At 46.4% G+C, this 15,129-nt stretch overlaps 1 protein-coding gene across 3 annotated transcripts; it reads right to left on the reverse strand.

The window, feature by feature from the left end:
- Window positions 1–635: 635 nt before the first annotated feature.
- Window positions 636–8,024, reverse strand: LOC103887380 (amyloid beta A4 precursor protein-binding family B member 1-interacting protein-like). Of its 3 annotated transcripts, none has more exons than XM_009214124.4 (5): window positions 5,821–8,023; window positions 4,935–5,085; window positions 3,882–3,985; window positions 2,009–2,136; window positions 636–1,004 (listed from the first exon to the last, which is right to left on the reverse strand). In XM_009214124.4, exons 2-5 carry the CDS (start codon window positions 4,969–4,971, stop codon window positions 665–667), a joined length of 609 nt encoding a protein of 202 aa, XP_009212388.1. In that variant the 5' UTR covers window positions 4,972–5,085; window positions 5,821–8,023; the 3' UTR covers window positions 636–664. The 3 variants fall into 3 exon arrangements, with proteins under 3 accessions (XP_009212388.1, XP_009212389.1, XP_021798816.1); XM_009214125.4 differs by having other exon boundaries at window positions 4,935–5,124; XM_021943124.2 differs by lacking the exon at window positions 4,935–5,085 and having other exon boundaries at window positions 5,821–8,024.
- Window positions 8,025–15,129: the final 7,105 nt, after the last annotated feature.

The raw sequence follows: 15,129 nt of genomic DNA on the forward strand, positions 1-15,129 counted from the left end.
TAGAGAATTCAAAAACTGTCTGAATAACTATTTTGTAAATTACTGTTATTCAAGCATTAAAAAGCAAAACCAGGCCAGGCGCGGTGGCTCATGCTTGGAATCCCAGCACTTTGGGAGGCCGAGGCGGGCAGATCACGAGGTCAGGAGATCCAGACCATCCTGGCTAACACGGCGAAACCCGTCTCTACTAAAAATACAAAAAATTAGCCGGGCGTGGTGGTGGGCGCCTGTGGTCCCAGCTACTCAGGAGGCTGAGGCGGGAGAATGGCGTGAACCCGGGAGGCGGAGCTTGCAGTGAGCCGAGATCACACCGCTGCACTCCAGCCTGGGCGACAGAGCGAGACTCCCTCTAAAAAAAAAAAAAAAAAAAAAGGCAAAACCAAAACAGCCTGTGTCCAGGGCTCCAATCAATCAAGCGACGGGAATCTCAGAGCAAGGGAACAGGCTCTGCTTGTCATGTTTTCCCGTTTTCCTCTCTCGATTTTCCTGAAAATTCTGAAGGTCGCAAAGGTAGAGATGAAAATCCAAGGTCACCAAGACTTAAGAAGGCATGGGATGGTGAAAGCTATTTTTAATTATAGTGTTGACCTCAAGATTGACTGACCCAGTAATCCTTACAGAAATACTGTAGGAAGAACGTTTAACTTTTATTCATTTATTTTATTCATTTGCTGCTTGTGAACACTGATGCCTCGTGCCTGTTGGCGGGGTGGGGCATAGGAGGCCTCTTGACGACTGCGGCGGGAGGGGGCACAAAGTCCGGGGGCGGCGGCGGGAGCTCTGGGTCGTCCAGGGGCGGTGGCGGTGGCTGCGGCGGCAGGAAGTCGTCGGGCAGGGCGAGGAAGCCCCCGCTGCCTGTACCCTTGGCTTTGGGGGACATGGCGGGGCTGTCCCTGGTGTCCCAGGACCTCTGCACCGGACGGGGTGGGGCAGGCTGGACTTTGGGCCCTGCGGGGCCGGGGTACTCCTGGCTCCTGGTGGTTCCTGAGGGCTGGCTTCTTATCCTGAAACCAAGGGACAGCAGCATTCATTATTTTAAAATTTTTGAAATTTAAATTTATTGTGATTAATTAATGGAGACAGAGTCTCACTCTGTCGCCCAGGCTGAGTGCAATGGAGCGATCTGGGCTCACTGCAGCCTCGACCTCCTGAGCTCAAGCGATCCTCCTGCCTCAGTCTCCTGAGTAGCATTCTTTATTCTTGACAAAACAGCCCCAGTGGACAAGACCATGCCATAGATAGGTGAGTCTCTGTCTGTCCCTGCGGGGAGGGGGGGGCCTCCGTCCCTCCGTCACTGAGACTCCTGGTTGTTCATGAACTCATCTTTGCTCTGGAATAGGGAAATGACTCTGAATGGCCATTATTATTATTATTATTATTACTATTATCATTATTATTGAGACAGAGTCTTGTTCTGTCGCCCAAGTTGGAGTGCAGTGGCGCCATCTTGGCTCACTGCAACCTCTGCTTCCTGAGTTTAAGCGATTTTCCTGCCTCAGCCTCCCTAGTAGCTGGGACTACAGGCGCTGGCCACCACGTCCAGCTAAGTTTTGTATTTTTAGTGGAGATGGGGTTTCACCATGTTGGTCAGGGTGGTGTCGAACTCTTGACCTCATGATCTGCCTGCCTCTGCCTCCCAGAGTGCTGGAATTACAGGATAAGCCACCGCGCCTGGATTTTTAATTTTTAAATTTTTATTATTTATTTATTTATTTTTTGGGACAGGATCTCGCTGTGTCACCCAGACTGGAGTGCAGTGGCACAAGCTCGACTTACTGCAACCTCGACTCTCTGCAACCTCTGCCTCTAGGGCTCAGTGATCCTCCTGCCTCATCCTCCTGAGTAGCTGGGATGACAAGCATGTGCCACCATGTCCAGCTAATTTTTGTATTTTTTGTAGGATGGTTTTTTGCCATGTTGCCCAGGCTGGTCTCCAACTCCTGGGCTCAAGTGATCTGCCCACCTCGGCCTCCCAAAATGCTCAGATTACAGGTGTGAGTCACCTCACCTGGACAGTTTACCTTTTCTCAACTGCATGAAAGTTGACTGGTTCACCGGGTAGAAATTGAACCCCGTAGTCCCTAATATGACCTGTGTCTCAGGTTGTGATGAGATCAAATGAGACACATATGAGTGCTGAAAAGAAAAATCACCAGTGCGCTATTGGTAGAAACCAGAGCGCCAAATTTGGCTGAAGTCTTATAGAGGCATAGCCCTTCCTCTGCCAATACTGGAATACATAATAATAATTTGTATTTATATAATGAAACGTCCCCAGGCAGCTGGATTGAATCCCTCTGTTTTAGTGATAATTATCATTCCAATTGACATTTCATCAGGGTTCCAGTTTTTTTCTTCCTCTGCTTAATAGCCTCTTACCACTGAAGATTAAATTTGGAAGTTTTTTTTTTTTTCTAACAAAGTGCCTTCCAATTTAGTTTCTATTTTATTTAGTTTATTTACTTATCATGATAAGCTAATTAACTGGCAATGTACTTTTTCCTTTTTAAAAAATCTCTGAGCAGGCAGCTTGGGAATTGATGTTCACATATAGTTAAGTGATTTCTATTCTGGGATTCTTTTATTTTTTTTCAGCATTTTTAAATGCTTTCCTTCGATTGACATTATAGAAATAATGAAAATAATAATAGCTGAAAGCACATTGCATAAAGAGATTGTCAGGCTTGAGAAGATAATGAAAACACTAAAGAAATAGAACTTTTACAGGCCTGCAGTGGTTATCAAAATTATAAGAAGTTCAATAAATACCAAGATTTAGTTGTTTTCATGACTGGCTGATGGACAAAATGAAGGGGTGAAAGAAGTGAAAAATTGCTAAAGTGAAGCACCCTGCCTGTCCTAGCTGGGAGACATTCTGTTGTCACAGTTATTTAAGGTTGTTTTGACTCACACATGAGAAATATTCAACAGAATTTATACAGTCAACTGAGAGGTTTTGAACTAAATTAGTAACTAAATCATAATTATTAGCTATGATTTTAAAGTAGATTTAAGTGAATGCTCATTGATCTAATCAGTTGAAAAAATGTGGAGGATGTCATACTTATTGGCTATTATTTTATAATGTATTTTCTCCTCCATCACCCTGGGGATGTATGTAGGACATTAATGGAGAAAATAGAAAATGCAACCCTTTTTTTTCTGTTTTTCTTGTTTTATGACAAGGTCTTTTTTTTTTTTTTTTTTTTGAGACAGAGTCTTGCTCTGTCGCCCAGGCTGGAGTGCAGTGGCCGGATCTCAGCTCACTGCAAGCTCCGCCTCCCGGGTTCACGCCATTCTCCTGCCTCAGCCTCCCGAGTAGCTGGGACTACAGGCGTCCGCCACATCGCCCGGCTAGTTTTTTGTTATTTTTTAGTAGAGACGGGGTTTCACCATGTTAGCCAGGATGGTCTCGATCTCCTGACCTCGTGATCCACCCGTCTCGGCCTCCCAAAGTGCTGGGATTACAGGCTTGAGCCACCGCGCCCGGCCGACAAGGTCTTTATCTATCATACAGGCTGGAGTGCAGTGGTGTGATCACAGCTCACTGCAGCCTTGAAATCCTGGGCTCAAGCAATTCAAACACCTCAGCCACCCAAGTAGCTAGGACCACAGGTGCACACCACCAAGCCTGGCTAATTTTTTGATTTCTAGTAGAGATGAGCCCTTGTTCTGTCATCGAGGCTGGTCTGGAACTCCAGGGCTCGAGCAATTCTCCTGCTTCGGCCTCTCAAAGTGCTGGGATCACAGGCGTGAGCCACCGTACCCAGCCTGTTTTCTCTTTTTAAAAGAGCAGTTATTGGAACAATGCGAATGGTTGAGAACATGGGCTTTGGAAACATGGGCTGATGGAATGTATGTCAGCTGCTTGCTGGTTTTACCTTGGATGTTTCAGCGTGTGTCTGGGCCTCTTGCAGAACAGCACTGACAGAATGTGCAGCCTGGGGCATCTGTCCATTGGGCTGGGCGGTGCCATTTATAGGTCCTGAGAGGGAGGAAGCGAGAAGAGTGAGCAAAGCATTTTCAACATTCTTGAAAGTTAATCTGAAAATAAAAGCAGTTTACATCTCTACAGCAAGAAAGATACTTGCCGGCTACTTCTTACAAAAATAAAAAATAAAAACAAAGCAAAGAGAACAATTCACAGGCATGGCATGGTACACAAAATCTTACAAAAAAATCTGAGGTTCTGTGACAAAACTGTATAGGAGATTCAGCAAAAGGTTCAGGAAGGTGAGTGCGGTATTTGATAAAGCCCACCGAGGAGGGTCTGGATTAACTGGGATCGTGGAGAGGAATAGTATGTTTTACTTTTGAAAAGCTTTTGATAATTGAAGAATAAACCTTGAAAACCAATTTCCTTTCAAAAAAATTCTATTGTTGATTTCCCTAAAATGTATTTATCTAGTTTCGTACTGTGCTGAGTACAGGAACAACTTTCGAACATTGTCCTCAACAAAGAGTATATTGGGCCGGGCGCGGTGGCTCAGGCCTATAATCCCGGCACTTTGGGAGGCCGAGGCGAGCAGATCATGAGGTCAAGAGATTGGGACCATCATGGCCAACATGGGGAACCCCGTCTCTACTAAAAATACAAAAAGTAACTGGGCCTGGTGGCGCACATCTGTAGTCCCAGCTACTCGGGAGGCTGAGGCAGGAGTATCGCTTGAACCTGGGAGGCGGAGCTTGCAGTGAACTGAGATCACACCACTGCTCTCCAGCCTAGCGACAGGGTGAGACTCAGTCTCAACAACAACAACAACAAAAAACAGATAAACAACAACAACAATAAAGAGTACATTGGACACAGAAACAATAGACAGAGATTTGGGCAAAATGTGCGGGTCCCTGAACTAATCTGGAATTAGATGTGGGTTTTTTTGCTTTGTTTTTTTGCCCCCAAAAGTCCTGGTATTATGATTTTATTTTCTTGCCTTTTAATTTGTCCTTTTGACACAAAGCTTGACTCATGGAAAGTCTGCAGTTGTTAGAGAATCAGACAGAAGAAGCTCTACGTTGATTTCTCCACTCCTTAGAAAGGATCCTGCCAAGGATGGCCACCTCTCCACACCCGGGCTGTTTCTCCTGCAAGTGAATTGCAGCCCAGCCCACACCAGTCTCAGCCTGGGTGACAGAATGAGACTCAGTCTCAAAAACAAAAAACAAAAAACAAAAAACAAAAAACGAATGATACTCATGGGAAAATGGTGGGAAGGGGAAGAAAGATAAGAGACTACAAATTGAATTCCGTGTGTACTGCTTGGGTGATCAGTGCACCAAAATCTCACAAATCACCACTAAAGGAGTTACTCAAGTAACTAAATACTACCGGTTTGCCAAAAATTTATGAAAAGAAAAATTAAATTTTTTAATGGTGAAAATTGAGTGTCGTAGTTTCAAGTTACAAAAGGCACATCTATCATGAGACTTAATTATTCTAATGTTTAAAGAAATGAAGAGAACAACCAGAGTTTAAATAGAAAAGCTGTCAGACATTTCGTCTACAGCAATGAAATGTGTAGCATGCGTTTTGTATTTTGAAACCTAGTTTTCAGCCAGCCCGGGGGAAGAAGAAGAGGAAACAGAACTGAGCATTGGGGTAGGTAGGAGGAAAGTAAGAAACGGGCTGGAAGCAGCAGGAAAAGAAGAAGCAGTGAGGACTCCAGGCAGAGCCAGTCCTCCTGCTTGGGGCCTGGGCATAGGAAAGCAAACGCCGGGCAGAAGGAAGGAGCCCCAGGCTGTGGATGCCTCTGGGGGAATCTTGGGTCAGCGATGGCCAGAGGGGCTCCTGAACTTAAGCAGTATCTGCCACCTCCCTACCTTTGGGTGTCTTCTGGTGGCCAATGTGCTGCTGTCAGGATCCTTGCTGGCTCCCAACTTCGACTGGGCAGGCTCCAAAGCAGTGGAGTTGGTGCTACTGCCACCTCTACCTTGTGGATCACAGAGCTGGAGGATGGCTTCACCTGCTGCAGCCTGAGCTGGCCCCGCTTGCGGCTGGCATTGGGGGACAGTGTGTTCCAGGCACTTCTGCTCCTGTATATCGCGTCCTGCATCTTTGCTATCTGTACGCTGGTAGAAGTCAGAGCCACAGGCTGGCTCTGCAGAACCCTTGTACCAGCCCTGATTGGGGCTGGCTTTGGTGCATATGTGACAATTCAGTGTGGACCCCATGGGGCACTTGTGCTCTTCTCAGGCAGCTTGGGCCTTCGCTTACCCCCAAGTCTGCAGAGTTCAACACCTATTGCCTTTTCCTGGCCAAAGCAGTGCTGGCACGGGCAGTCCTGGGCCATGGGGGCAGCACTGCACTAGCAACTCGCACCCCATATCACCCCCATACTCTGAGCTGACTTGTCTGCTGAAAAAACCTGCCAACCCCTGTCCAGTTTATTTTAGAAGGGCCTGGATGCAACAAGCCTGAGAGCTGTGACTGGGGGAGGAGAAAACACAAACGGATTCATCCTCCTTCCACCACTGCCCAACAACTGAGGACCACCAACTGAAGAGAAACAACTGAGAGAACCAACTGAGGGCACTAACTGAAGGAAACCAATGAGGGCACCCACTGAAGGCCACCAAGTGAAGGCCAGTTGCCCTGCCAACCAGACCACATCCTGGATCAGAGGAAACAATCAAGTCCAGAATCCCCTGCATGCCTCCCCACAATGCTGGAACTTGAGAGCACAGGCACATGGCTCACAAGGCCCCGCCCTGCCAGCGGCCCTGCCCCACCTTTCATTCATTGCTGGCTGCTGGGCACTTTCAGGTTTCTCACTGTGAAGAAGTTCCTAGGGATCATCCCTTACAATGAACGATGCTAAAATTACTGAAACCAAATCTGCCTCATGCAGTGTCTGGGTTTCATAGAATCCCCTTTACCCCATAACCTCTGGGATTTTTACAAACTGGAAAAATGACAGATTTCTGCAACTGCTGTCAGAAAAATACATTCCCATAAGCTAAGCCTACACTATAATGTCAAATCATATTTCATATAGATGTATATATACACATATATATTCAATCCACATATATTCCATTTACATTTTTGAAAATAATACACGTATTCAATCAAATTAACATGAGTAATAGAAGACATTTTCTAAAATTTATACACTAAGTATATCACAGTTTTCTAGTGATCATTTTGATGCAGCAACTTAGACTCTATGGCTTCAACGAACAAAGAGGTTTATGTAAGAGAAAAGCACCACATAATACAAGAATTTAAATGTGATCATCGTTGCTACTTTTAACTGGTAATTACACACTAAATGTATTGTGAACTGCTCTGTGACTATGGTGACTCATTTAATCTTTGTAATCCTTGGTTTGATTATCTCAAAAATATGAGTAACACCATTTTATAAACTTGCTCTAAAAATTAAATGAGAGAAAAATAATCCTTCTCTGTGTATTGAACACTTACAAAATTGTAGGCATTCTGTCCAGATTTTTACACACTTACCTTATCGAAGCCTCATAACAAACCTATCTTTTAAATTAAAGGCATTTTGCCCACCCAGATTTTTACTCATTTACCTTATGGAAGCCTCATAAGAATCCTCTCTTTTATAAATAAGCAAAGTGAGGCTCTGAGGAGTTAAAAACACATGCACCATCACGTCCTAATGAGTGTTGGAACTGGGATTCAAATCCAGTTCTCTCTGATGCCAACAGTGGTGCACTTTAATGAAGACCAAGTTATACCCAGCACATGGAGGGATCAAAACATGTGGATCCCCTTTCTCGACCCTCTTATGTGTGGATTTCAATGGGTTTCATGGCCTCAGAACAATCTTAGACTCCCTCCCAGGTTGCCTTGCAGTCATTCCCTTCTTCTTGCTAATGAATGGGAATCTGCACATTTAGACCACAAGCATCTCCTTTGAAACAGGTTTCTTAATTAAGAAATGACATTTTTGGCAGGGGATGGTGGCTCACACCTGTAATCCCAGTGCTTAGGGAAGCTAAGGTGAGCAGATCACCTGAGGTCAGGAGTTTGAGACCAGCCTGACCAATGGTGAAACCCTGTCTCTCCTAAAAAGGACAAAATTAGGCACGATGGCGCATGCCTCTAATCCCAGCTACTGGGGAGGCTACGCCAGGAGAATCGCTTGAATCCAGGAGGCAGAGGTTACAGTGACCCAAATTATAGGTATCGTATCCAGATTTTTACACACTTACCTTATAGAAGCCTCATAGAAACCCCCACTTTTAAATTACAAACATTTTTGCCATGGTTTTCACACACTTACCTTATGGAAGCCTCATGACAATGACACCTTTTATAGATGAGAAAGCTAGGCTTTGGATGCCTCTGGGGGAATCTTGGGCCATCAGCGGCCAGAGGAGCTCCTGAACTTAAGTGGTATCCGTTGCTTCCCTACCTTTCGGTGTCTTCTGGTGTCCAATGTGCTGCTGTCAGGACTCTCGCTGGCTCCCAAATTTGACTGGGCAGGCTCCAAAGCAGTGGAGTCCTGCGCTACTACCACCTCCAGTTCGTGGACCTCAGAGCTGCAGGACAGTTTCACCCACTGCACCCTGAGATAGCCTGTCTTGTGGCTGGCATTGGGCGATAGTGTATTCTGGGCACCTCTGCTCCTGTATATCGTGGCCTGCGTCTTCACTGTCTGCATGCTGGTAGATGTCTGAGCCACAGACTGGTTCTGCAGAACCTTGTGCATTTGCAACACTTCGGTGTGGACCCCATGGGGCACCCCTGCTCTTCTCAGGCAGCTTGGGCCTTCGCTTGCCCCCAGGTCTGCAGAGCTGAACACCTCTGGCCTCTTCCTGGCAAAAGCACGGCTGGCACAGGCAGCCCTGGGTCATGGGGCAGCATTGGGATAGCAGCCCTCACCCCATGTCAGCCCCGTACCCTGAGCCGACTTCTCTGCTAAAAAAACCTGCCAACCTGTCCAGTTTATTTTAGAAGGGCCTGGATACAACAAACCTGAGAGCTGTGACTAGGGAGGAGAGAACACAAACGGATTCATCCTCCTTCCACCACTGTCCAACAACTGCGGACCACCAACTGACGACCACCAACTGAAGAGAAACAACTGAGGGTACCAACTGAGGGCACTAACCGAAGGCAACCAATGAGGACACCCACTGAAGGCCACCAAGTGAAGGCCAGTTGCCCTGCCAACCAGATCGCATCCTGGTTCAGAGGAAACAATCAGGTCCAGAATCCCCTGCAGGCATCCCCACAAACTTGGAACTTGAGAGCACAGGCACATGGCTCACAAGGAGCCGCCCTGCCAGCGCCCCGCCCCACCTTTCATTCATTGCTGGCTGCTGGGCACTTTCAGGTTTCTCACTGTGAAGAAGTTCCTAGGGATCATCACCAAATTGAATGATGCTAAAATCACTGAAACCAAATCTGCCTCACGCAGTGTCTGAGATTCATAAAGCCTCCTTTCCTCTATAATCTCTGAAAGATTAACAAACTAGAAAGAAGAGAGATTTCTGCAGATACTTTCAGAAAAAACCGTTGCCATGAGCTAAACCTACTCTATAATATCAAGTCATGTTTCATATATACACATATATATCCAATGCACATATGTTCCATTTACATTTTTGAAAATAACACACGTTCAATCAAATTAACAAGACTAACAAAAGAAATTTTCTAAGATGTACACACTAAGCACATCACATTTTTCTTTTCTTTCTTTTCTTTTCTTTTCTTTTTTTTTTTGAGACAGAGTCTTGCTCTGTCGCCCAGGCTGGAGCGCAGTGGCACGATCTCGGCTCACTGCAAGCTCTGCCTCCCGGGTTCACGCCATGCTCCTGCCTCAGCCTCCTGAGTAGCTGGGACTACAGGTGCCTGTCACGACGCCTAGCTAGTTTTTTGCATTTTTAGTAGAGAAGAGGTTTCTCCGTGTTAGCCAAGATGGTCTCGATCTGCTGACCTCGTGATCCACCCGCCTCGGCTTCCCAAAGTGCTGGGATTACAGGCGTGAGCCACCGCGCCCGGCCAGTATATCACATTTTTCTAATGATCACTTTGATAGAGCAACTTAGAATCTATGGTTTCAAAACACCAAGAGGATTATGTAAGAGAAAACCACAGCATAATGCAAAAATTTCAATGTGATAATCATTGCTACTTTTAACTAAAAATTACCCAGTGAATGCATTGTGAACTGCTTTGTGACTTTAGTTATCTAGTTATTCTTTCTCATCATTGGTTTGATTGTCTAAGATATATGAGTATCACCAATCTTATAAACTCATTCTAAAAATTAGATGAGAAAAAATAATCCTCCTTCTACATTTACTGAACACTTAAAAATTATAGGTATTGTGTCCGGATTTTTACACACTTACCTTATAGAAGCCTCACGGTAACGCTCTCTTTCAAATTACAAGCATTTTGCCATGGTTTTTACACACTTACCTTATGGAAATCTCAAAACAATCACGTCTTTTAATAGATGAGAAAACTGAGGCTTTGGATGCCTCTGGGGGGAACTTGGGCCAGCAACGGCCAGAGGAGCTCCTGAATTTAAGCAGTATCTGTCACCTCCCTACCTTTGGGTGTCTTCTGGTGGCCAATGTGCTGCTGTCAGTACCCTTGCTGGCTCCCAAATTCGACTGGACAGGCTCCAAAGCAGTGGAGTCCGGCGCTACTGCCACCTCCACCTTGTGGATCCCAGAGCTGCAGGACGGCTTCACCGACGCACCCGGAGCTGGCCCCGCTTGTGGCTGGCATTAGGGGACAGCGTGTTCCGGGCACCTCTGCTCCTGTATATCCCGGCCTGCGCCTTCACTGTCTTCACACTCTTAGATGTAAGAGGCACAGGCTGGCTCTGCAGAACCCTTGTGCCGGCCCTCACTGGGGCTAGCTTTGGTGCACAAGCGACAGTTAAGTATGGTCCCCATAGGACACCCCTGTTCTTCTCCAGCAGCGTGGGCCTTTGCTTGCTCCCAAGTCTGCAGGGCTCAACACCTATTGCCTCTTCTTTCCAAAAGCATGGCTGGCATGGGCAGCCTTGAGCCATGGGGTGGCACTGCACTAGCATCCCGCACCTCACATAATCCCTGAACCCTGAGCGGACTTGTCTGCTAAAAAAAAACCCTGCCAACTGGTCCAGTTTATTTTAGAAGGGCCTGGATACAAGCCTGAGAGCTGTGACTGGGGAGGAGAGAACACAACGGATTCATCCTTCTTCCGCCACTGCCCAACAACTGAAGACCACCAACTGAGGACCACCAGTTGAAGAGCACCAACTGAGGGCACCAACTGAGGGCACTAACTGAAGGAAACCAATGAGGGCACCCACTGAAGGCCACCAAGTGAAGGCCAGTTACCCTGCCAACGAGAACGCATCCAGGTTCTAGGAAATAATCAGGTCCAGAATCCCCTGTGTGCCTCCCCACAAACTTGGAACTTGAGAGCACAGGCACATGGCTCACAAGGCCCCGCCCTGCCAGCGGCCCCGCCCCACCTTTCATTCATTGCTGTTTGTTAGGACGTTTCAGGTTTCCCACTGAGAAGTGCCTAGGGATCATCGCCTTATGATGAATGATGCTAAAATTGCTGAAATCAAATCTGCCTTATGCAGTGTCTGGGATTCATAGAATCCCCTTTTCCCCATGATCTCTAAAACATTTACCAACTAGAAATAAGAGAGATTTCTGCGGATGCTTTCAGAAAAAAACATTCCCATGAGCTAAGCCTACTTTATAATGTCAAGTCATATTTCATATACACACATATATCCAATCAATATATTTTCCATTTACATTTTTGAAAATAACACGTGTTCAATGAAATTAACAAGAGTAACACAAGAAATTTTCTAAAATTTACACACTAATTACATCACATTTTTCTAATGATCACTTTGATAGAGCAACTTAGAATCTATGGTTTCAAAACACCAAGAGGATTATGTAAGTGAAAACCACAACATAATACAAAATTTTCTTTTTTTCTTTTCTTTTTTTTTTTTGAGACAGAGTCTCGCTCTGTCGCCCAGGCTGGAGTGCAGTGGCCGGATCTCAGCTCACTGCAAGCTCCGCCTCCCGGGTTCACGCCATTCTCCTGCCTCAGCCTCCCGAGTAGCTGGGACTACAGGCGCCCGCCACCTCGCCCGGCTAGTTTTTTGTATTTTTTAGTGGAGACGGGGTTTCACCATGTTAGCCCATGTTGGGATGGTCTCGATCTCCTGACCTCGTGATCCGCCCGTCTCGGCCTCCCAAAGTGCTGGGATTACAGGCTTGAGCCACCGCGCCCGGCCACAAAATTTTCAATGTGATCATCTTTGCTACTCTTAACTAGAAATTACCCAGTGAATGCATTGTGAACAGCTTTGTGACTTTGGTGATCTATTTATTCTTTCTTATCATTGGTTAGATTGTCTAAGAAATATGAGTATCACCAATTTTATACACTTGCTCTGAAAATTAGATGAGAAAAAATAATCCTCCTACTCCATATATTGAACACTTAAAAAATTATAGGTATTGTGTCCAGATTTTTACACACTTACCTTATAGAAGCCTCATAGAAACACTCTGTTTCAAATTACAAGCATTTTGCCATGGTTTTGACACCCTTACCATATGGAATCTTCATAACAATCACATCGTTTATAGATGAGAAAACTGAGGCTTTGGATGCCTCTGGGGGAACCTTGGGCCAGCAGTGGCCAGAGGAGCTCCTAAACTTAAGCAGCATCAGTTGCCTCCCTACCTTTTGGCGTCTTCTGGTGGCCAATGTGCTGCTGTCAGGTCGCCTGCTGGCTCCCAAATTCGACTGGGCAGGCTCCATAGCAGTGGAGTCCGGCGCTAATGCCACCACCACCTCGTGGATCTCAGAGCTTCAGGACGGCTTCACCCGCCACACCCTGAGCTGGCCCCATTTGTGGCTGGCATTGGGGGACAGCGTGTTCCCGGTGCCTCTGCTCCTCTGTATCGCAGCCTGTGCCTTCACTGTCTGCACACTCATAGACGTCAGAGCCACAGGCTGGCTCTGCAGGACGCCTGTGGCAGCCCTGACTGGAGCTGGCTTTGGTGCACATGTGGAAGTTTACTGTGGTCCACATGGGGCACCCTTGCTCTTCTCAGGAAACTTGGCCTTCGCTTGTCCCCAAGCCTGCAGAGCTCAACACCTATCGCCTCTTCCTGGCAACGGCGTGGCTGGCACAGGCAGCCCTGGGCCATGGGGTGGCACTGCACTAGCAGCCCGCACCTTGCATCACCCCCATACCCTGAGCTGACTTGTCTGCTAAGAAAAACCTGCCAACATCTCTGGTTTATTTTATAAGGGCCTGGAGGCAACAAGCCTGAGAGCTGTGACTGGGGGAGGAGAGAGCACAAACGGATTCATCCTCCTTCCACCACTGCCCAACAACTGCAGACCACCAACTGAAGACCACCAACTGAAGAGAAACAACTGAGGGAACCAACTGAGGGCACTAACAGATGGCAACCAATGAGGGCACCCACTGAAGGCCACCAAGTGAAGGCCAGTTACCCTGCCAACCAGACTACATCCTGGTTCAGAGGAAACAATCAGGTTCAGAATGCCCTGCATGCATCCCCACAATGCTGGAACTTGAGAGCACAGGCACATGGCTCACAAGGCCCCGCCCTGCCAGCGGCCCCGCCCCACCTTTCATTCATTGCTGGTTGTTAGGACGTTTCAGGTTTCCCACTGAGAAGTGCCTAGGGATCATAGTCTTATGATGAATGATGCTAAAATTGCTGAAATCAAATCTGCCTCACGCAGTGTCTTAGATTCATATTATCCCCTTTTCCCCACGATCTCTGAAACATTTACCAACTAGAAATAAGAGAGATTTCTGCGGGTACTTTCAGAAAAAAACATTTCCATGAGCTAAGCCTACTTTATAATGTCAAGTCATATTTCATATATACACATATATCCAATCAATATATTTTCCATTTACATTTTTGAAAATAACACATATGTTCAATCAAATTAACAAGAGTAACACAAGAAATTTTCTAAAATTTATACACTAAGTACATCACATTTTTCTAATGATCACTTTGATAGTGCAACTTAGAATCTATGGTTTCAAAACACCAAGAGGATTATGTAAGTGAAAACCACAACATAATACAAAATTTTCAATGTGATCATCTTTGCCACTCTTAACTAGAAATTACCCAGTGAATGCATTGTGAACAGCTTTGTGACTTTGGTGATCTCTTTATTCTTTCTTGTCATTGGTTAGATTGTCTAAGAAATATGAGTATCACCAATTTTATACACTTGCTCTGAAAATTAAATGAGAAAAAATAATCCTCCTTCTCCATATACTGAACACTTAAAAAATTACAGATATTGTGTCCAGATTTTTACACACTTACCTTATAGAAGCCTCATAGAAACACTCTGTTTCAAATTACAAGCATTTTGCCATGGTTTTGACACACTTACCATATGGAATCTTCATAACAATCACATCGTTTATAGATGAGAAAACTGAGGCTTTGGATGCCTCTGGGGGAACCTTGGGCCAGCAGTGGCCAGAGGAGCTCCTAAACTTAAGCAGCATCAGTTGCCTCCCTACCTTTTGGCGTCTTCTGGTGGCCAATGTGCTGCTGTCAGGTCGCCTGCTGGCTCCCAAATTCGACTGGGCAGGCTCCATAGCAGTGGAGTCCGGCGCTAATGCCACCACCACCTCGTGGATCTCAGAGCTTCAGGACGGCTTCACCCGCCGCACCCTGAGCTGGCCCCATTTGTGGCTGGCATTGGGGGACAGCGTGTTCCCGGTGCCTCTGCTCCTCTGTATCGCAGCCTGTGCCTTCACTGTCTGCACACTCATAGACGTCAGAGCCACAGGCTGGCTCTGCAGGACGCCTGTGGCAGCCCTGACTGGAGCTGGCTTTGGTGCACATGTGGAAGTTTACTGTGGTCCACATGGGGCACCCTTGCTCTTCTCAGGAAACTTGGCCTTCGCTTGTCCCCAAGCCTGCAGAGCTCAACACCTATCGCCTCTTCCTGGCAACGGCGTGGCTGGCACAGGCAGCCCTGGGCCATGGGGTGGCACTGCACTAGCAGCCCGCACCTTGCATCACCCCCATACCCTGAGCTGACTTGTCTGCTAAGAAAAACCTGCCAACATCTCTGGTTTATTTTATAAG

This window comes from Papio anubis, chromosome 11 (genome assembly GCF_008728515.1).
Source record: "Papio anubis isolate 15944 chromosome 11, Panubis1.0, whole genome shotgun sequence".
NCBI classification, from domain to species: domain Eukaryota; kingdom Metazoa; phylum Chordata; class Mammalia; order Primates; family Cercopithecidae; genus Papio; species Papio anubis.